Source organism: Lates calcarifer, linkage group LG4 (assembly GCF_001640805.2).
Source record: "Lates calcarifer isolate ASB-BC8 linkage group LG4, TLL_Latcal_v3, whole genome shotgun sequence".
In the NCBI taxonomy this organism is placed as follows: Eukaryota; Metazoa; Chordata; class Actinopteri; family Centropomidae; genus Lates; species Lates calcarifer.
In genome coordinates this window covers 21618083-21642599 of record NC_066836.1, presented here as the reverse complement: position 1 = coordinate 21642599, position 24517 = coordinate 21618083, and the positions used below count along the sequence as shown (strand labels likewise).

The following is a 24517-nucleotide window of genomic DNA, read 5'->3' as shown; positions in this document are numbered from 1 at the left end:
CCTGAGCTCTGGCTGCAGAATGCCTTCTGTAGCTCAGACTGTCAGTTTTTAAAGGTGCTATAGATTAGATTTTCAAATTGGAAAATCAGAGCCACTTCATTTTCTCTCAGGGCCGATGGATGTTCTGGTGTTAAGAATTAAGTTCATTTAATGAAAAAAGAACAAAACCTACAATACTTTAGACAGCCTCTTCTCCGCCCAGTCTATGGCACTCAATCCTAAACCTATTCATTCCAACCGAAGGCATACACTTTAAAGTGGCAATAATTAATATTTACATAGTAGCAATGTATCAAATGACAATGTTAAAACAGGTTACTTGTGGTAATGAACCTTCAGAGAATTATCATCTGAATTTGTAGCTTTCCTCAGCTTTACAGAGCTTTGTAGTAAGCTGCCCAGCCCGCAGCTTTGCTGTTCTGATTCACTCTCATGGCTGTCATACATTATCGGCCACAGTAGGCAGCTCTTTTCAGTGAATAAGCTCAAAAAACCCACTGTACACCACCTGCTCAGTACCAAACAGCTGGCATATACAATAACTAGCTGGTGAACAGAGTATTTAGAGAGTATTTAGGAGTTGGATTAGAGCTGGGCCTGAGGAAAAAAAATCTTATCACAATCAGTCGATATCGATATATATCACAATAGAAATCAAATTACTATTTCTGTCAAGCGGTTCCTTTTACAAAACATTAGCATGTGTGCGCTGCTGGCTGCTACTCCTATGCCCTGTGCTGTGTGCATCAACCTAACCTGATGTGACTCTAACTCTATTTCAGCCATATGACGCTATTCTCTTCATTGGCTTTTTGTGTTGTCTGTCAAAACCTGGATGCAATGAGTTTTATCGAAGAGTTTAGACCATGTCCTATATCTCTTTCGTGGAAAAGTTATTTTGTAATAATTATTATTATTGTTCTATTGCCTAGCCCTAAGCTGAACAGCCAGATATTTCACTTGGGATATGGTAAAGACCAAACAGAAAGTGAATATTGGACATTCACCAGGTGAACGCTGATATATTATCACCTCATAAAGTTGTTGTGGCCAGTGTGTTAGCAAACCTCCTATACTGAGCAGACAGAACAACATTAGCATTCATTTGGAGCTGGTGGTGACCCAATAAAGATAAGTCCAGTTTTTGCTCTCTGTTTGGTCTCTACCAACAGACCAAGAGGTTTTCAGTTGCTATGCTCCACTATGTTCACCAAGTAGTGGCTAACTTTATCTGCTGTTTGTTGCCAGGCAGGTAGTGTACAGTGATTGTGGAAACACTGTTGATGAGAGTAGAGTGAGTAAACCATACAATAAAGCTGCAGCCTCTGAAAGCAAAGCAGTTAGCTGAAAAATGCTAATATGCTTCACAGAGTTGGGGAAGTTTCAGAGTTGGCTGATAATCCCCAATCTATTTGTCACTATGAGCCATCTCTCTCACGTAACACAGTGTCTACACAGGAGGTGTAGCCTGAGCAGCAGCGTAACATAGCAGTAGCAGTTTTAAGTATTAACATGCTCAGTAACCCTCTGCCCCATAGCTTCTTGACAGGAAAAGTGCATCAAACATAGTTGACAGAAAGTCACTTTTCCATTTTCACAGGGGGCCATTTCACAAAGAAGCACAGCAGGGCACTTAACTGTGATTCATTTACCAAATGATATTTATTACTGTTTCTCTCCAAAATGATTCATTCCTGGACTGGAGAAAGAGCAGGTCTAACAGAGGATGTGCTACTGCCTTCATTAGAAGTCTCTAAGTCCCTTCCTGACAATACAGCACAAAAAAAAGACTAGTTAGTTCTACTGTTTGCAATAAAAAGGAAACCTGTACACGTCATGTGGCCCACTCTCATGGCTGTTAGCATTGTCTTTACTTTGGGAACAGACAGAGGAGCCTGACATCATGTTAAAGAAAGAGTGCATTACATCCCTTACGCCCAGAGATTCAGATCCTATCCTCTGCTTCTTTTTGTAGACTCACATTGGCCAACATGAACACATTTAAAAAACTCATTCATCCACTGTGCCATCTCCTTTTTTTTTTTTTTTTACATTTTAACTTGTTTTTATTTTTTCTTTAGAATTTTTGTTTGTTCTAAATTGTTCACATACTCATACTTATTTCTTCATTTGTATTTTCAATGTGTTCATACGCCTTGTGTTTTATCTTTTTGTTTCACTCCTGTAAATTTAATTACCCTTTGTGGACATCTAAAGTAATTGATGGATTTATTTAATATCTCAAGGAAGTGCTTTGATACATAGCCCTGCCTGCCAGCATGTTTTCCGCAAGAGGTCTTTTTTCTTTCATTCTGTCCAGCTGTGCAGTTTAAAATTTCTTTGTCCTCAGACTGATCCCACCATGCCATCCATTCTAATTTAAACGTTACAGTCTCTAGCTTTGAACTTCAGCAAACAACCCTGTTGGCTCCACACACTGGAAAAAGACCTTGAATGCCACCCAGTGCTTGGATAGCCATGCAGCCATCATCTTATTTGCTTTAGCAGCTGTTACTATTAAACAAAGCAGCAAATAAGGTAATTATAATCACAGTTGTGTAGAGAGTAGTATGAAACAAAGCAAACTCGAGTATGCATGCAAAATTCTCCTAAGAGTCAGCGTTCTAACGCACAGCATTTGCCATTTGCACAATATTAACTGCCGGGAGCACCTCTGAGGACTGCAAACATGTTTTCCACTCAACAACTGTTTTCTCATGGGAACTCTTAGTGCTTTCCACCTCCAGTATCTCTCAGGGTAAACCAAGTAAGTCATATGACAACACGCTAGTCCCCAGTTGTCCATGAAGCAGTGCTCGTTAAGTGGGTGCTAATTTGTCCCGTGGTCACCCACATACGTCATACTGCATCACAGGGAATTCTCCTGATGTACACAGTCCCATAACAAATGGTGAAATAACTTATGAGAGAGGTGGAAACAGCTTCCAGAAAAATATTATTACCTTTTTGATATACTTACCACCTTATGATAACTTGGGAGAACCCAAAGTTTTACAGTAAATGTAAGAACAACAGCGCTTTGATCCCGTGAAAACTTGACTTTGAAACAAAGGGAGTAATTGGGTGGATGTAATTAAGTGCTCTGTTTCTACAGTGGTTTAATCATTCTGTTCTTAAAGTGACTAGTAATCCATGCAGTTCCCACGATTCACTGCCCTTTCCTTATGCTAAGTTAGCATTTTATTAAATGCAAATTGAACAATTGTGAAATGAGAAAATGTGTTTAGTCTGCATAAAAATGGTTGTTAACCATTTAATCAACAAGTTCCTCTCATTTGTGCTACAAGTATGCATGCATAATTTCATCAGTGCTAATAATGCATTTGATGTTAATCAGCATGGACTGTTAAACTTAAAGTTGGAAATATTACATTTCATGTGCAGAGTGTTTAAAGATTGATGATGTTCATTGACTCACAAATAAAGAATTGTTTTAAAGCCCTTGTTCCAGACATCTGTTGTTTACAGATTTATAGCCCTGTTTTGTCTCAGGGGAAACTCTTAGTGGCCCTTTTTTGTTAGGGTTTCTCATTATGTATGCATTGCGTCCATTAGCAGACAGTGTCCTTCTGCTCAAGAAGGAGTTATGTAAAAAGGATAACTTTGCTGAAAGGTAAAATAAATAACCCCTAACCAGCTTGATGCCATTATTCAGATTCTCTGATGCAGTGAAAACATTCATCTATGAAAAGAAGCCATTTTGACGTGACATGATGATTGTTTTTGCACAAGGCTAGACACTGATGCAGTGTTAACATCACTGATTTTACACATAAGGTTTGTTTAGAACTTGGTGGTGGTCCACAAGGATTTCTTAAGTTTGAGAGCACAACCCTGATAATTTCATGAGGTTCCTCAATTGAGAGTTCAAACTTTGAGTTGACAGTGTGTCATGAACGACACACTCTGTCAGTGGGATACATTAAGAAGACAGGGAAGGACCAGTGAAAGGTGCTTTTAGGTTGCATTATGGGAAGTTTAGAATCCAGGGTCATTAGAGCTTGACCCATACCCTGAGGATTAAAAGTCTTCGTTTGTGATGAGAGGGGTCATTGAGAGTGTTGAACCCTGAGAGAATTATAACCTGAGCTGCAGTTCCTTGCAGCTCTTCAAAGCTTTTTAGCTGCTTTCAGGTTTTTATTTTGGTTTTAAAGCTTGCTGTCACAACTTGAAAACAGCATAGGCAAGGAGGACCCAAATGCAGACTCAAAGACTCAATGATGCAGTTAAGTATCTTTGATAATGGAAATTAGGCTTGCAGGTGGATGGGTAAACAAATAGGCTGGAGAACTGACAGGCAGTCAGGCAGGTTCAGGCAACAGGTGACAATGCAAGTAACAGATACACAGAGGAAACACACAAACTTTAACAAATGTACTGACTGGGGAAAGGATCAGGTTTCCCCTGGCATGGGTGGCGAGGCAACTGGGATCAGGTGTGTGAGTGGGATGGGAAACACAGGTGATTGCAACAGGTGAGCAAGTGAAATTGTAGAGAGGAAAAAGAGGCCAGGGACATCTGGTGGACAGATGGAGAATGGCAGATCTGGGAAGCTGAAGGGCAGAGCATGGCTTGAGAAAAGAGAGGAGAAACTGGAGACAGGAGCTGAGGGGAACTGGGAAGCAGACTGTGACACTCCCAGTTTTGAGGCATGCTGACCTTATATTCATCAGGTAGCTGTAAGCATGACACCAAATGAATGCTAATGTTGTTCTGTACATTTTTATTTATTTTATTCAACACAATGCAGTTCAACATTACCACAGACTACATCCTCCGAAAGTAGCATACTGTTGAATCAGCACCTCCATAACACAGTTTCAACAAAAATGAATGAGGGAAGAATTTATTGTGGGACTGTTGTAGAGTGTAGGCTGTAGACTGTAATAGTTTTAGCTTGGTGTTTATGATAAATTGACCACAGCATGTATGTTTAATGTTTACAGAATAAAACACAAATCTTTCCTATTCAGTCTCAAAATGGCAAACTCAAATTATATTTTTCTGAAATAATTCTGTGCAATGTATAGATATTTTTTAGTGTAACTGTAACCTCACTTTTCTCATGCACCCTTCTTGTCATCTGCAGGTTCACATACACCTTAGGAGAGGGAATGTGGTTGCCATTGAGTAAAAGCTTTGTTATCCCCCCTGCTGAGCTCGCTATCAACCCTTCAGCCAAGTGCAAGACGGACATGACAGTCATGGAGGATGCGGTGGACGTACGGTGAGAGATAACATTTACTGGTAGCTTTTTCACTCAGTGTTACTTTCTAGTGGTGACATGACAAGAGAAGGTCCAACTAAAGAATTTAAAGCTTTCATAAGACTTTACTGACAGCTACCTCAGACTGAACGCTGCTAGAACAAATTTTCTTTCATTGCTGCACTGAAGTATTACCACAAGTTTCTATTCATTCTGTATTTTATTGTCTCTGATGAAGTTTCACAATACAAAAAATACATATTGGCATTTTGATAAATATTTCTCATGACTATCTTTTATACTCCCCAACACCACCCCAGCACCAAACCACCACCACCACTACCCCTCACAGATTATAGCTGCTGTTGACTCTCTGAACACGTCTCGCTGTTTGTATTCTCACTTAATCAGCATTTGTTTTTTTATTTATTATTGTTGCAGTGAGTCTTAAGCATTCCTGTGAGGTTGACGCAGAGGTCTTAGCAGTCATGATTCAGAGGGTAATAAAACTCAAAGATCTAACACATAATCAATTATAAAGAGGCAGAAAAACCAGAGTAGAAAAAAAAAGAATAAGAAGAAAGAATCACTTCGCAATCCGAAGCCATAAAGAGCATTTCGATTGTTAAATGGTTCATAACTCCTCCAAAGAAAATCTGCTCTGTGTGCAATGACTGTGTTTGTGGCTGGGCTGCAGATAGAGCCATAAATGAGCCAAAACAATGCTGCAGTATTAAACTGGACTCAGCTGACAGTGGTAACACAACAGAATTATTTAGCTATTTCGCTCTGCTAGCACTGAGGTAGGGCATAATGATGTTGATGTTGCTCAGTCCAGAAGTGTGGTCTAGAACCTTATCTTAAAACCAATAGAGATATGTTAAAAATGAGCCTTTCCTTCTCCTTTTGATGACTCACTTTTTGTCGTGTACCACTGTGAAACATGTCCTTCTCAACACTTTGGTCTCTGACAGGCATCACAAAAACGAATGGTTGGATGGCCATGAAATTGGCTGAGGACATTCCAGGGAATAGAGCCTACTGTTTTTTTTGTTTTTTTTTTTTCGATCCCCTTATAATTGATAGTGCTATGAGACACCATCACACCAAAATTCTGTCTTGGATAGATAATATAGCACCTGTACTGTCACACATTATATCAAAATCTAGAAAATGGAATCCTCTGAGATCATTTGTTTAACCAAATAATTTTCCACCAAATTCTAGACACATATCTAAATAACTTATTTGAACAGTCTGATTCTCAAACTTTGCTTGCTGTTGAACCTACTTTACTAATTAGTCAGCAGCATAATGACTCACTAAGAGAGTTACCATGACTACAGCTGGTTTAACAGCATTGTATTGTAGCATAAAGTCTATGTGAACAGGATTAGTTTGCATAGGGGAGGTAGGTTAATGCAATTAGTAGTGGGAATTGTCTTGTAGTGTTTGCTAGAATGTGCCCTGTCAACACATTAGTGTGTGCAACCGTATCAGACCCTGCCCTGATGTGCAGATGGTTGTTTGCCCTGTGAAAATTCTGTCAGGCAAAATTAGTCTCGCTCAAATGAATATCCCCATCATTTCTTCTCATTAACACGTAGACAGTCAAGGAAAGTCAGTCAGTAGCTGATTTCAAGCTGGTGGATGTCTCAGATGTGAATGTCCTACAGCAGGAATAATATAAAATAAAACTAATTACAAGGACAACCTTGTCATTAACAAATGCCTCCAGTAGTCTATGCATTGTTTTTCTTTTTCTTTTTTTTTCACCTAATTATCAAAGGGAGTCTGTAAGGTTTCTACCACAAAGAACATGTTTAGTAGAAACATACACTGTGCTGAGTGTGTGATGTAATACAATCACAATACATCACAATACAGTTTCCATTGTACAGTATTAGCTATTTCAATCAGGAGAGACTTAGAACAAAAGCATGTGCATACTTAGACCCCGGCAGGAAGTAGATCACCATGGGAAGCATTCAGATTTTAAGTGGTGCTTCCAATATATAGGAAACTACCCCCCACCGGAGCCTAGACCTGGTGGCGGTGATGGTGAGTAAGGATTAGTCAGGTCAAGTATTTATATGGCATAATCAAGGTTATCTCAAGGCACTTTTTGTATAGAGCACGTAGACAGTACTCTTATGTTATTGCGTGTCCCAACAATTCCAACTATGAGTAAGCACTAGGCAACAGTGGTGAGGAAAAACTATCTTTTCAAAAGACTGGTGGCCATCTGCCTCGACCGGTCGGGTTTAGAAAGACACAGAGAGAAAGAGACATGGAGGAGAGAATGAGGCCTGAGGTTGGGACAGCTTCCTGTGAGGGAACCTCTGGTCAGGGGTAGATGGAACATGGATAAATTTTAGGTTAAATGATGACTCTAAGTTGTCCATAAGTGTGAATGGTTGTTTGTCTCTATATGTTGGCTCTGCGATGGACTGGCAATCCGTCCAGGGTGTACCCCGCCTCTTGCATGTATAGATAATGGATGGATGGATGCTTCTGAGATGATGGCATCCTAAAGAAGTGTAAATCAAACTGAATCTAAAAAAAAAAAAAATTGTCCTGTGTCTGTGTGTTCAGATTTGACTGAGCACTAACCTCTGTGTTGGAGGAAACAACATAATCTGTACAAAATTTAATGCTCATTCATCTTTCAGACACAATGTAGCAATGGCACCACTGGCCTTTTGAACCCATTATTTCTACTGGTTTGTGCCACTCTACACCATGGTTTGTTACTTCTCACAGCAGACAAAGTTCAACCTAGGTGAACTGAGATATTGCTGTAAATGGACAGTGACTGTAAATAGTATGATGTTCTTTGAATTGCAGCAAAGAACATCAAAAGGGAGCTTGAGATCGAGGTCTCACCCCAGCTGTGACTGATAGTTTGTGAAATATACAGTTTAATCTGAAGGATGACACTGTGCCTGAAGAGCTTTAATACCATTAGAGAAAAGGCAGAAATTTATTTTATTTATTTTTTGTTTTTCTTACAGAGGTTAATTGATTTCCATCAGTCAAATCACAAATTTGTAAAGTAGTTTATTAACTATTTGAATTTGTTCACTATACTGAACTGCATCTGAGAAAGACTCAGAAACTAGAAACTAGTCTAGAGTGGCTTTTCAATAAATATTGTCTCTGCATGTTACATCAAAACATAACCTAGGAAAGGCTGCATTATCAGAAAAAAATAGGCATGCTTGTTGCTGGGCATAAATTACCAACATGTCGCTAATGACTTGAGAGTGAAAAAGTAGAGAATGTAGAGCTATCCATGTATAGCTAGGGCTCCAGCTGTGTGTGTGACTAATTAAAAGTGCTGTCCAGGCCACAACTAGTTTAAACTAATGGAATTCTCAGAACAGGAATGAAAGCAGAGACATTCATATTTTTATCCTGTAACTGTCAGAAGCTGTAGGTGACATGCTGATATAAAACATCTAGTTACAGAATGTGTCTGTTAAGCAACGGATTTTAATATCTGTTACAGGGAGGAGTGAAATCAATTTGTTTTTTTTTTCCCTGTTTCAAAGACCACAGAGTATCTTGTGTGTTTGCAGACCAGTATGTCAAATAATTATGGCAATATTGGACAATTCTTAGATCCAGCACCAGTGTTCAGTGCCATTAATGAATGTAGTATGCTCTTTTTTGGAGTGAGGTGAAAAGCAGCGATGAGGAGGTTAGTGTGAGTAAGGGGTGCATTGCGAATTCAACTTTCATAAGATTGGTGTTTACATTGAATCATAGACCTGCATTTATGTGATTTTATTAACCATAACTGCAATGTGTTTCAGTCCCCTAGTATTAACTGTACCTTAGCTGAAGTTGGGGACTACTAGTATCATATAATCTCATTTTAAAGGATAATTACAGTACATTTCAACCAGGTACATTTAATCCTGGTGTATTCCCCATAATGTGGCTATTGTGGCTCTGTGAGTTATGATAACTTTACATTCACCACCTCTATTGTAGGGATACAGAGAATTATGGACTTGCACAAAACAGTGTATACTGGGGCACATCCACCTACCTACCTGCTTTTTAAATAAACATGTTTTTTTTTTCAATTGAATCATATCAAATACTCGTTTCTTAGTGTGGCTGACAGTAAACACAGAGTGTGGGACTGGTCATTAAATTAACCATGGGATCTATATCCATCTCAACTTACTGGCTGACCCCCCCCTTAATAATACTGCTCTGAGATGTCACTCTCATTTTATTCTGAGATATATTTTTTCCTTATTTTTATTTTTTTTTTTTAGCCTGAAGCTAATTATCCAACCCCATTCTGACCATTTCCTTTCAGCTCCCATTATAATCTCAGTTCATGGTGAGTCCAGGAATATTATATGATACCAGTGTTTACTTTTGGTGGAACACATATACTGTAATCCCTCACAGTATTTTACATGTTGTAATTATTTCTCATATGGAGAGCTGAGCACTTGTCCAACTAGCCTCTGTCTTCAGTCAATTTTGGGGAGGTGAAATAAAAGTTTCCAGGGGGCCAATGGTGATAAGCATCGTGCGATCACTTCCTGTAGATACACTGCTGGAATTACGGTCATCTGTGGACACGTCCATTTCTCCAACTCTGAATATGCAGGTTGCAGGGTATGATCAGCCAGCGTAACAATGATAAACTGTTATTCATCAGACTTTGTTTTCCAGAATCTCTTCACTAGAGACTCATAGAGCCACAATAGCCACATTTATGGGAGATGCACCAAGTTGAAATGTACTGATTTATCCTTTAAATGTTACAGTTCTTTGATTGTTTGTTTTCTTTTTTGCCTAAATTGTATGTCATTCTTTATTTGAATAATTTTGATATCAAAATTCATACAACCAAGGAAACATAGAAAATGTGCTGTATCCTCACCTCCTCTGACAGATTTCACTCTTGGAAATGATGCAGTGTTTTTTTTTTTTTTTTTGTTTGGTTTTTTTTGTGGAATATATGTACTTTGTTTGATTTGCTCTGTCAACAGGACTGCTGTTCGCTTTGTTTCATGTACTTCCCTGCATCTTATTTCCTGTGAATTTATTCTGTTTTGGGCATGCTTCTGCAGTTTTCTATCTCTACTCTGTGCTTACACATTTCAATTTCTCCTTGTTTTTCAACATTTTATTTTCATTTGGCAGCTTTTTTCAAAACACTGTGTAAATAACTCATTTTTCTCTGATCTATGATCTGATGAACGCTATCTTCAGCTTTCCCCAGGGTCTACAAGGAAACACTACTAACACCTTTGAGAGGCTGGTGATTTACTCTACTTTTGAGCTGTGTTCCCCCATGTTTGATAATCATTTGTCACTCTGTCTTGCTCCCAAGCAGATGGTTAAATTGCAATGGGCCTGATCTTCCTTTCCTTGATTAACTGGGTTCGTGGAATTTAAGTCTGAACAAGGGTTTTTATTTTCTTAATGTATTTATTAGTGTTTTTGTAGCATTGCCTTGAAGTTGTGTTGAAAAGATGGCCTCGTTATAAATTAACAGTGTATTATTGCTCTCCTCATAGTTGAGATGTTTTCACTCTTACAATACAAGCTGTGAGAAAAAATGCACTAATTAAAATCTCAGTTTTCCACTTTTTCTGAGTGGATATTATTGCAAAAACAACTCTTTTACATCTTCTATAATCTGTATATCAAACACATCAAAGCAATTATCTTCAAAAAAAACCTTACATTAACATCTTTTTTTCTGTTCATTGTTGATGGTAATTTTCATTTCTTGCTCTGAACTGAATAACTAACTAATGTAAGTAAATTACAGGGCATAATTTGGCATTTAAACCTTTAGTGGTACTTTTCAGTCGTAAATGGGCTAAATGAATGGTTCTTTACATGACTTGTTTTGATGTGTAACCATCCTATTGTTTAACTATCCATGTTAATGATGCCCATAATTGAGGCTTCCATGTATCACCTCTTTCAAGTGTAGACAGCTGTCTCAGACAAAATGTTAAATATATTGCAGGTAGTGCTTATTGGTGATTCATTTTAAGAGTGTCCTATATGTAGGTTGTCAAAATTCTTTGTTTTATTTCTTTTATTTCTGTTTTAGATTAAATGTGTTTGTAATATAATAAAGAACTTTTCTCTTTCAATTTGTAGATGGATACCATATCTGTCAAGTCAGTATAATTAACTACATTTTACCATTATGGATACACATTTACTTAGCTCTTCCTTTTGGGCATTTTATTTTCTGAAAAGATAGCTCACTTGGATGGTTTTAACAATGGTGCACTCTGATACTAAGTGTAACATAAGTTAGGTCAGATAAACGTTTTAATTGTCTGTCATTTTAGTCAGATAGGTACAATTCATATGTATGCAATGCCACAGCCAGTTTATAATGAAGGTTTTCTGATTTAAAGCCCTTGAAGACATGGCCTCAAGTCTTAGATATATCTTTGCAACAATAAATATTCCTGACTACATGAGCAACAAAGAAAATATTTTAAAAAATATTTTGGTTTATTAGGAGTTTAAATCTCAGAAACCCAGCTAATCTGCTTGGGACAGTGTGGGTGTGGTGTGATCAAATTTGATTGGCAGTAGCAAAATAGCAAAAGCAGCACATCAGCAGTGTGGCACCTTCAGTCCTCTATCAGCATCTACACTGGATCTGATCAGTCATAGTACGAGTACATAACCCTAATGCTCTGATGCATTTTGGTATAGCTCACAATGAGTGTAATGACATGCAAAAGACGAAAGGTAACAGACTGATGGCAGCGTTATTATCTGTTCTGCTGATGTGCATGAGACAGGCGAGTGGAAAAAAAAAATAGTGTCCTGTGTAGACAGTCCAGAAAATCATGCACTTGCAATAAGGATCGTATTGGATAGCACTGTGGTTGAACCTCAGCAAGTGTAAAAAAAGTCTGTACTGTTTGCCCACATTTTTAAGGAAAGACTCAGCCAAACGTGTCAAACAAACTTGCCATGCTATCTAAAGCTAAGACAATGAAATTAGCCCTTACTCTGTAAAGGAAAGCTAAGGTCAGTACATTAAATCCGTAGTACTGATCTACTCATCACTACTACAGTATATGCACTATATGTGTTAACAAGGTTGCCTGCCCCGCCTATCTAATTTGCATGGTATGAATATAATGCAATCAAAATAATAAGAATGATTATTATTGCCAAATGTAAGTTAGTAACAGATGTAAATATAATAGTCAGTTACTGCCACCTTTAGGTCAGAATTTCCCCTTAAATAATACTTTGTTCATTGTCAAGATGTTTAAAGGACTAGTTGCAAGAACTATACGAAACATGTTAATTGTCATCAATTCATTCAAATAGTTTCATTTAAATATTATTGGTAACTCGTTGACCATTTTATTCAAGGCTCACGGTGTTTAGTTGAACACATAAATACAGAATTTACCCTTTCAATTTTTGACGCTAAATAAGCTTTTCTCATGTGCTGTCCTCAGACCAAATGTTAGTTGTGCACACAAGACTGCCAGATTTCCAAGAAATTTGCTTTGAACATTTATGCCTCCCAAAGGAATAAATCATTTAGATTTTCCTGACACCTCGGTTTTTCCTTTAGTACTACTCTTAGATAATGGATGTTGTAGTATAGCCTCAAAGAGTCAACAACATGACTTTAAATGTTTTTTTTGTTTTTTTCATCTATGATATTTAATGGTAAATCCAATTGCACACAGTCTGCAGATGTGTCCTGATTATAATTGGAGCTCCCAAATAATTTAGCATTCACACTTGCTGAGAGTTTCATCATCTGCTGAGGCTCTGCTCCATAGGTCCCCTCTGAATAAATGACAACAAAGCAATGGGCAATTATAATAGAAAAATTGGTTTGTAAGATAACATCAAGTTGACTGTGAAAGGGAAGGAAACTCACTGTCTTTTCTCTCAGGATAAGGAGTAGAGTATGAGAAAAATTTTTGTTAGTGCCTGAGAGGTCATCATTTTCCTTACCAAGGCAAGGTTCATGGCAATGCTATTACACAAGTTCTTGTTTATCATCAGCAGTGCTATTTCTCTGCAGAAATAGTTCTGTAATTTGGATTCCAAGAGAAAGCACTGAAGTCCTCTCTGCTTTGTTCTTCATCTCCACCAATCTCAAATACTTATACTGTTGTCCTTCTGTCAGATGATCTGCTTATTGACCTTGCAAGAGGTTCACAGGGAACAAAAAAATGACAGAAACACAAAGCGACTGCTCAGAGCAAGGTTAGAGCGATGATTTTGGGATGCATTTTATCTCATAAGTCTACCACTTTGCATAACAACTGCACAGTGAAAAGTCTTAGCTTTTCTCATGATGATTAGACAGAATAAATTAAACATGCAGGTATTTGTAAATCATGAAAATAGGTTATCTCCTCAACACTTTCATGCATAGTGGTCACTACAGTGGACAGCTATTAAAAAGCTGTTCTTGTATATGGATGGGTTTTGATGGTAAAATTGCACATTCATTTATTTTGGATTCTCCTCCATTCCCTCAAAGGTCAGCACTGTGACGACAGCTTGCTATTGATCAGTGATGGTGATTTGCATGTATGGGTTCAGAAATTAAGTCTTCATGAAAAAGGTCCTTGGAATTTTAACAACTTTTGTGAGCAATTTAACTCAATGTGTTGTTTCCATTGACATACATTTATATTGCTCCAAAATTGCTGCCATGCATTAGCTACAGTAGCAGAAGATGACTTTTTCCTCAGGTTCCATAGATGCTGGTTAGATCTGATCATAAGAGGTACTGTACTTTATAAAGAGCAATGAATAACAGCTGAAAGCTTTTTGTTGACTTCCAATGGTTTAAATAGATGCAGTGATGCAGAAATATACTCAATAATGTCAGTAATGTCAGTACACATTGACATATTGTTGGGTGTGGTTACACAGAATGCTTCTGACCATTCCAACCACACCTATCAGTGACATTGGGTGTGATTAGAAATGCACACAAACTCTCACCAGAGATGTCAGTGAAACACTAACACACACATTTATTTATGTAGCTGAAATGGTATGCTGTATGCTCAAAACTCATATTAGTCCTCATCAGAAACACATATGCACACAGCTAAACAACTGTTCACTTTTTCTTCTATTTCAGGGAGGAGTTGATGATCAGCTCATCCTTTGACTCTCTGGAGGTTCTACTGGATTCTTTTGGACCTGTCAGAGACTGCACCAAAGACAATGGAGGCTGCAGCCGTAACTTTCGCTGCATATCTGACCGAAAGCTGGACTCTACCGGATGTGTGGTGAGTCATCTCTCCTTTATACTGAAAGCTGCCATACATTAGCTACAGTAACAGAACATGACCTTTTCCCTCAGGAAATCAAATTCAAAGTACTTTATTGTATACAGTTGGCGCTTGTCCTTTTATGATTGATAAAATATGAGAGCATGGGACTGAATGCTTTTACATCCAACACTCTACAGATCCAAGCCTTGGGGGTTTTGATCTAATGCCCACATATACAGCCTCTTCACTCCTGGTTCATATTCTAATGTTGTATGACTATCTCGTTGTGGTCATCAGTGTTTAATTCTGTCTGCCTGTATAAATATTCAAGAGCACATCTGCCGGCCAAGATGACCCATAGCAAGGACAAGCAGCAGATATGCTCTCAGTAATATGTCTGAGTAGCCAGTTTGACTTTGCCTCTTGTCTCATATGCCTCTTAGGCTGACAACACATTCATTACCTCCAGGTGGTGCTTAGCAACCAGGCAATGTAGCAGCCAGGTTTGTTTTCTTCTCCATCTGTTGGGAACCCCAGCAATGCCGTTCTTGTTATTTGAAGAATCTTAGCACCGTCTGCTAGTGTTTTGCTTCTCCTAAATCCCCCACTTCTATTGATAAGCTGTCAGGCAGCAACTCCCTCCTAACAATTTAATTTCTTTTCAAGTACTCTGATGCACTTGAGTACAGCCTTTCAGGTGTGGTGGAAAGATGCTATTTATGCAATTCTGCATGCTTCATCTTATCTCTTACAATGTATCTCAAGGAGAGGGAAACAGCTCTTGAGGTGTTTTAAATGGGAAAACTTTTCATTTGTAGGTTAGAGCATATGCATGTTTTCCCAACCAGTTATATCTGTTTGTACAATGGTAAACATTAGCACAGAGGAGTAAATATTTGGCTTGTGGACAGGCATGTAAAACGCATGCTGGAGTGCATTTATTGATCACTTTGTTGCTCTTTCATCATGGTACTTAAATCACTAAGTCTGAGACTTGAGGCTAAAAGGAGTAGGCTGTAAGTGGACCCTCTGAGAAATAGAAACTGCATTTCAGAGTCCTGCATTTGGAATCTGAAATGTATGAATCTGAACTCTGTGGCATGTGTAGCACGAAATGTATGACATGTGCAATATCCTCTGTATCCCCTGAGTGCACATTTTTGCTGCAACAAGATGTAATATAAATTAAGGACATTCCATCCTCATTCCTGCAGTGCCCTTTACAGATGCATTTTTTTTTCCCCCACTAGTGCTTCTTCTTCTTCTTCTATAAGCTGACATAGAATCAGCAAGTGTAATCTGAGAATTTAAAAGTGATAAAGCACAAAAGATACAAAAGATGTAAGCAGTTTCACACTTTCACAGGTGCCAAATTTTATATATATATATATTCGCATACCAACATTTCCTAATTAGCACTAACTCAAAGTAGTGTGGTAGAGAGTGATGGGTAAATATATGCTCATAAACAAAAGTGTTGGACAAAGTAAAACTTTTATCTGATGATGTCACATCAGAGGAGAATTCAGGAGAGCACCAACACTGGTATTATCCTCTGAGAATCATGAATGTCTTTACTCAGTTTCATGGCTAGTCCATGTAATAGTGCTAGTTGCATTCCCAGAACTACCCCAGCAGGCAAAAAGGGTACATGAAAAAGCCCATACACATCTTACATGATGTAGCCTGTGGCATTCAGCCTCCACCAGTTACAGATTCACAGATTACTTTTGGCAGTTTGTGATCCACTGGGTGCCTCAGTAGAATGTGGAACAGATAAGAATATTAGCTGTTAGCACTAAGCTAATGCAATAAAGCTTTTGCGCTTTTGAAGGTCAAGTAATTAAATTCTATCACAAACTCACAATCTATCACAAACTACTGGCTGAAAGAGTCCCACATTCACTGGTTCTTGCCACATTAAGGCACTGGTCGAGCCACTGTTGTCAAATTTTGAGACTTTATCACGAATATCTCACTTGTTAGTATAACTTGCAAATATCCTGCGGATAATGTCCACCACCTGAAACTGCTTCATACACTGTGGAAAGAGTCTGCTGAGTTGCAGCAACATTGCAGCAAAAAAAAATCCATTGCATTTCTGTCTTGTACCAAGAGATTACAGAATGGAGATTTCCAGCCAAGGCTTTGAAGTCTCATGGGCATTTGATTATGTTTTACGTAGTTAAGATATTCATTTTGCTCTGCTCTTCCGTCATGTGGGAAAGCACAAAAAATGTCCAGATATTTTGTAGTGATATTCTTCCTTTAAATGTAATTACTGTATGTTTTTTTTAAACAACAGCTTGTATTCGCCAGCATCTACAAGTCTGCCTCTTTATGTTGCACTGTGTTGTAAATCCTTGCTGAAAGCACCAGAAGAAAATCCAATTTCTTCTCCCTGAAATTAGTCTCTCATGGATCCAAAGAGAAACAGTAAAAAGATTTCTTGCCAGCACTTAGAGGTGTCATGAGACTCTCCTTTTGTATTCATATTAATTATTTATTGTCCTGTTATATTTCCATCCCTGTGAACATGTTGAAGAATACTGTGATTTCTTTTTTATTTTATTTTTAAGAACGTTTGCCAAAAAAAGAACAAAGTGAATTTATGCACTTACTGACAGTACTTATCCTTATTTTTTTTCTGTTTTCGCATCATTTGCGAATGTTCACTAAGCTCCACTATAACCACAAATGAAACAGAAATCCGCACTTCAAATACATTTATTAAATCCCCACTGCTGTAGAGCCCCATTGAGAAGGAGCTGGATAATGTGTAAAACAGATCGAAAAAGAGATTATGAGAGCAACATGAAGGATTCTCAGAGGAAATTAGAATATGAAAGCTTTAAGTTGTGGGTTGGACTGTGTATTTCATTTTTTTTATTAAGTTTTGTTACCTGCAAACATCAGATGTATAGGAAATTAGTCAATACTAATTTTTCATTTTCATTTTTAAATTCAAATCACTCCTCAAACATGGGGGAAAAAAATGTTGTTGTTGTTCAGTTTGGATATTCATAGTGTATAAAGGCAATGTTAAGAAGCACTTTGAATTTGACACCTGTACGGAAGATCTATGTGGATCAAGGTAAGGCTGTTTGCCGGCTTTGAAAAATTGCAACTGCCAGGCAACACCACCACAAAAACAAATCTGATCAAATCACCTGCCTTTTAGTCAGACCAAATGTTACTGTAGAAACAGGCTGTGTGGGTTGCATTCAGATCATTTATACATGTTTGCTCTCACACATTTTTTTTTTCCACCCAGAAAATAGCTGCCCTGGCAGCCAGTTTAACATTGTGTGCCTTGTTTATGATGTATCCCTTGCTTGGATTCTTGTATGTTAATTATGAAACAGGCACACCAGTCTAGCAATTTGGTTATAATCTAATGTGCACTTTGCAAGTCAGCAGTGAAAATTTGCCCCATCAGTGGTGCAGGTTTGGAATCAGAAGTACGGGGGACACAATTAAGTAAAACAAAAACAAAAAAAAACCAAAAACATATATCCTGTATTTATATATGTTTATATACATTAAAATCAGTCAAACTGATGATGAAACTGGCTACAGTGCTTCCCATAATAAAAGGTAGTAAAAGAAATATAAACATCTGTTGTATTTCTAATGTATTTCTAAGCTCATTTAAAATCATATTTAGTTTCCTTGATAGAGACTGATATGGTAGATAATTTTGTATTTGCATCTATATTACAAAGAGACCTGTGCTTCATAGCCTCATCTTTGATTTATATTCAATTACATTCCTGATTTTAGTACTTTTGTTGGCTCTGAGAAGTAACTGCAGGTCATTAATCTCTACTAATACATACAGTAGGGCAGGCTGTATGTAGCTTGTGATGTGAAACTACTTGCACCACTTGCCGCAGGGCAATAACTGAAGGTTGTTTACCAGTACCTTTTTTTTTTTTCAGTTCTTTTCTCTCATTTTTCTGTCATGTGGTGGCTGGACAGTCAGTGTACAGTGATCAGAGACATTTTAGGAACAAAATTGACCTGAACAATAAAAGTGACAAAGGGACAAAAATAGGATTTTGGAAAATAGACCACAAATTGCATTCTTTTAATCGGACATTTGTTGCATTTGGCTGCATTCATGTCTGTATTCTGAAACAGCAATCAAACATACTGTCCCCTTCACTTGCTCCACTCATAGATTCTGCTGAACCTTTCCCACTGCCACTTTCTTTGCATTTGTTTTTGATAAACTTTGTTTTCTTATTTGCACGTTATTGTGTTACTCAGTTTCGTTACCATTTTCATTGTCTGTTTTTGATCCTCGTTTTTTACTTCCTGGTTAGTGACTCTAGTATATGTAGGCCTACAATGTTAGGCTATAGGGTAATTTATTGAGCAAAAGTGTGTCACAGGTTGAGCTGAACTGTGACAGTCCAGCATGCAATTATCTGATCATTTTTAAAACTTGGCGATCTCATCCCGCTCCTGAACTGCTCTCCCCCATTTGCCTGGAGGTCAGTCCCAGGTGGTGCTGCTGCTGTCTTTAGTAAATCAGACTCTAATTACACACAGATTGCAAACACAAATTGAATGAAAGAGGCAGTGTAATTTTGCTATGCACTTTTACTTATGTAAATCTGGTCCTGAATGTACACAATTATCAATCACAACGTAGATGTTGGTAGGAAGAAACAGATGAGTTAACAAAGAAGAAAAAAAGAAAAAAAGATTTTGTTAAGCCTTTGAGAAAACTGAGATGTAAATTTATGCTACAGAGTAAATATTTATTTGTTGTTTTAATTGATTTCCTAAGCTTTAAAGATAGCTAATTATAATTGCCTAAACTGATTGATATTCTATTTGAATGAGACATGTAATTATTATGATATATTTCTGAGAACCAACTCTCAGTGTCATTTGTAGGTGAACTAAGCCTTTGATCTTCACCCACAAACACACACACACATATGCACACACACACACATATCCCAGTGCTGTCCATCACCACACTGCTCTGCTCCCAGCTGCTGTTTCATATATTACTGTGTGTTTTAGTAATTATCTTGTGACTGTCGAGCTTATAAATGAGCCTCTCATCCATCTAATAAGGGTGGTAAACTGGCTGGGTCCCAGATCTCTGATTCCACCCTAATCAATTAACACCTTGTCTGAATCTGCACTGCCAGTAGCTGTCCTGTCTGCATTTAATATCTTTCCTTGTGTGAGAGTCGACTGATTCTGCCGGTCTGTGCTGACCGACCCGCTCCATCTTGCTGATATATTGCACTCCTGGGGAGAGGCAGCGTGTGGCGCCTGTGGAAGTGAGGGCGTAATAATCACAGGATGATTGTGAGATTAATTAGCTCCGTCTTGTCACTTGTCTTACCCTGCAAAATGGTGAAAAACAAGGATGTTGTTGACAGAGCAGATTGCCACCAGGATGGAATGACAAGAATAGTTGGGTGCTGTCCAAACAACTCTTACAGCATGCAAGTGTTTGTGTGTGTGTGCTTGCGTGCGTGGTGCAACTCAATATATAAACCTGTGGTGTACAATGTTCATCATTAGAACTGTTTTAGTTCTTTTTACAGCTGTTTGTACTATATGCCTGCTTTATAGCACTATGTTGATGATTAAGGCTGTGTTTGTTGTGGCAGTACAGTGCACCTATGTGTCAGTTAGATTCCCAGTCTAATATTTAATCCTTTAGATAGATAAGCATGTTCCAAGTTGAAATAAATTATATCTTGCATCCCCCTGATGGGTTGGAAAGGATAGGTCGCTCTACCTAGGAGCTTCTGTTGTTCTGAAGGTGTGTGTGCATATGTATCCATGTGTTGTATTTTTCCCCCTTGAATTACAAAGAGCAGAAATGTGCTGCTGTGCTGTTTTCTATGTGCTGAAACTGTTTGGGTCAGAGAGTCAAGCCGATTATTATGATTATTGGGAGTTTTTACTTAAAAAGGAATACACACAAAAATATGTTTTGCTTATTAATTTATTAATTTAATATCATGTGATGTGGAGACATGAAGGCTCTAGTGCACGTACTGAGTAGGAGACATCTTGTGTTGAGTTGTTATATTGTTGTTGCTGTTTACTTATTCACAGATTTTTCAATGAGGGAGAAATAGTAGTTTGTTTACTGTAACCCAATATCAGGAGCTAAATCATTATTAGAAAAATATAAGCATTGATGATGGTTGAACCACTGAGTATGATATAACCAGTGGCTACTTGTAGACTGGTGGATAAGCAGGACCACTGAGTGGGCCATGACATTCAGATGAAACTGTCTTTTCTCTGGTTTGGGCTAAGCTGCCAGTTTGCTCTTTGCTTGGTTGAGAAGGATACTGAGACAGTTTAATGGTACTTGAGGGCATGGTTAGAAAATTGTATGATGGAACAGCCTGATACTCATGCAAGGCCTAATAAGTCAGAATATGATTTAATATGGATACTGGGCTTCCATGGGAATTCTCACTCAAGTTCTGGCACAATTCACTATGTATATACACATAAACAAATATAATAATAATCTCACTTCTGTGTACATTTTATTGGAAAATGAATTGAAGTGCCTTTTATATATATAGTCCAAACTGATGCAACACAGTTGATACAGCCACAGCCTTCATTCTTCATGACATAGATTTAACAAGGTGCTGGTAAGAAAGATTTTGGTCTATATTGATCAGCAAATCTGCAACAGTTGCTGCAGATTTGTTGGCTATGATGGCAATCTCCCATTCCACCACATCCCAAAGGTCCTCTATTGGATTGAGATCTGGTGACTGTGGAGGCCACTCTGAGTACAGTGGACTCATTGTCATGTTCAAGAAACCAGTTTGAGATGATTTGAGGTTTGTGACGTGGCGGGAAGCAGCCGTCAGATGATGGGTACACTGTGGTCATAAAGGGATAGACATGGTCAGCAACAATACTCAAGTGGGCTGTTTTGTATTGAATTTTGAATTGTAGCCTCAGTTTCCTGTTCTTAGCTGACAGGAGTGATATACAGTGTGGTCTTCTGCTGCCGTGCTTCAAAGTTTGATGTGTTGTGCATAACTTGGTTGTAACAACTGGTTCTTTGAGTTATAGTTGCCTTTTTATCAGCTCAAGGCAGTCTGGCCATTGTCCTCTGACCTCTAGCATCATCAAGGTATTTTCACCCAGAGAACTGCCACTCACAGGATATTTTCTCTTTTTCAGACCATTTTCTGTAAACGCTAGAGATGGTTGTGCTGGAAAATCTCAGTATCTCAGCAGTTTCTGAAACACTCAGACCAACCTGTCTGGTACCAACATGGTTGTCAACATCACTTAAATGATTTTTTTTTCCATTTTTTTCCCCATTCTGATGCTCAGTTTGAACTTCAGCAGGTTGTCTTGACCATGCCTACATACCTAAATACAATGAGTTGCTGCCATGTGATTGGCTGATGAGATATTTGTGTTGAAGCAGTTGTGTCAGATGAGGAGGCTGACGAGTGTAAATGCTCATGTATTTCAATTACTCACCCCTACATTCTCCCCATGACTAGTAAACTGAATTTTATGTTGGTGGCCTTCCCTTTAAATGAAAGAGCCACAACATGCTTTGTGGGCTATTGTGCTAGATTATAGTATTAAATTCAGTAAATACTGCCTGTCATTGTTCATACCCTACCAAACTTTACAAGTTTATGATTCAAAAGGTGACAGATAACACTGAGGACAATAACGAGCAATACAATAAGAATTTTATATCTTTCTTTCAGTAAAGAGCCTAACCCTGTCCCAATAACTGTTGAATTACTGAATAATATTCTACTTGTCACCACAAATTACAATAATGTCACACAGTTACAAGGATAACCACAAACCGTAACACAGACACCACAGAGGGGTCCTCTTGTGACAAACAAGAGATCCTTGTCAGTAAAAATCTGTATAAACCAAAAAGTATAGGCATTACTCATCAGCCAAATTATGGAGTGTCCGCTCAGTACACTAAGCAGTGCCAGTTCAAACTATACTCATTATATTTATATTATATATACTGTCAACTTTGCCCCATTGCCCCATGCAATGCCCCATTCACACAAGGACATAATTACACTCAAATGACTTAATTTGAAGTACACATTATATACAATAGTGCATAATCGCAACAGAAACAGAAAACATCACCTACAATTACATTTAATACCTTACCTTTAATACTTACATTTAATAGCCTGGAGTTTTTTAATAATAATTCTGGGCAGCACCATACTGTATGCTGTTGGCTAAAGCACTTCTTCTCTTTGCTTTGTATTGGCGCAGTTCCCCTTAGGCAGCAAAAACCAATCTTGACTGGGATCACATTTTGGGACACTAAGCAGTGTTGAGTGGAGTCAATACCTGGCAGAGATATAGCTAGACCTCAGCCCTAAAGAGGAATTGGAGCACATTAGATTGTCACTACTGATGTTTTCTCTCCTAGGGTCATTGGATTTATGTGGGAGTGTGTGTTTAGAGTCAGAAGGTTGATAAAAGCATCTGCTGATAGATAAGATGCTGTTTAGGTTTATACTTAATGGGGTAATTGTTGTGTAAAATGTGTTATTTACAAGGTTTTTGAGTTTTTTTGTCAACAGTCGTGAAGTAGTCTATTTAACAAGTTAGCATACTTGGAGGAGAGGAACACAAGTCATTTTAGATACCATAAAGCTGAAGCAACTGTAGGGTAACTGTGAAGGTAACATGGTTAAGGTACAGACATAAATCATGTTTATTCAGTAAAAATGGCAGGATGGTGTCCTCCTCAAAATCCCACTTTTATGTGGCCCACATATACAGTTCAAGTTTGATATACTTCATAAAATCCATGTAAACAGTTTTTCAACTGGTAAAATCTAGATGAGAGAAGAGATGAGGTAGTAAAAATGTACATATGCTCATCTGAATCACTCAATTATTACCATCTGCTGAGAGCAATTACACTTTAGGAGCAGCAGTGAATGATTTTTGGCCTTTTTGGCCCCAGTTTTTGTCTCTCAGAGAATATGGTGGTTGTTCTATCTCAGATGTTTTCAAAGAGTGTGGTATACCTCAACAAGGGAGACCTGGAGAGTTGAAGGGAGATATGGAGGGAGAGATGTGAGGCAAAGAGTATTTTAAGTAGCAAAATTAAGCATTTTTTCATATAGGGGGCATTACAACCTGAAACAACAGGAGCTTACCCAACCATCCATGGAATCTGTAGGTATGTGTCCATCCATCCGTGTTTATACACCTTTCTAAGTTGTAAATAAAAGGCAGAAAAAAAAAAACACAACTTATATTTTAGTTTTAGTTTTACTTAGTTTTACACCTGACTGAGATGGAGAGGTTGGTGTATTGATAAAAGCAAAATGTAACAAAGTGCAATGCAAACAGACAATGAATAAATCATACATGAAGCATGTCTTAAAACTTCATTGAGCCCCCACTCAACTAGAGACAAAAAATAGCACCAGAATTGTGTGGAGTGATAAGGACATTGTGACATGCTTCACCATCTAATTGCACTCTCTTCTTCTGTAATGATTTAATGGCTCCCACCTGGAGAATTAGGGCCACCGACTGTTTATCCCAATGAACCAACTCCAAATACTGGTATTTGCTTAATGGTAATAGGTGGAAACGTTCATTAATCTACATGTTTTTTTTTTTTGTTTGTTTTTTTTTTCTGGAAATTCAGTTGATATTTGTCTAAAATGTAATTGGAAACTTGACTAGTGTTCAATTAGTAAAGGAGTAGTTAATGATAACACATTGTTAGACATACCCCATCTCAGGTCTCAGGTCACTGTCTGAAAGGAAGACCAGCAGGCATTACTTTGGGCTGATAAAATATTTTTGGATAAAAAGAAGAATTTTATGATTTTTATTTTTATTTTTTTTTTGAGTAACAAAGGAAATACATTATCATAAAAAAATAAGCTCCCTATCAAAGACACTAGGTGTGGCTTTAAGGTTAGCACATTAATAATACAGCAATTTACATGACCACTGTGGT

General features: G+C 37.9%; 1 protein-coding gene across 5 annotated transcripts in view; it reads left to right on the top strand.

Moving 5' to 3' along the window:
* Positions 1 to 24517, top strand: part of astn1 (astrotactin 1) — a 342836-nt gene that overhangs the window by 121907 nt on the left and 196412 nt on the right. For all 5 annotated transcript variants that reach the window (XM_018695889.2, XM_018695888.2, XM_018695887.2 and 2 more), the window contains 2 exons: positions 5111 to 5248; positions 14373 to 14523. In XM_018695889.2, the coding sequence (XP_018551405.1) occupies positions 5111 to 5248; positions 14373 to 14523 (289 nt within the window). The remainder of the gene's footprint in view (positions 1 to 5110; positions 5249 to 14372; positions 14524 to 24517) is intronic.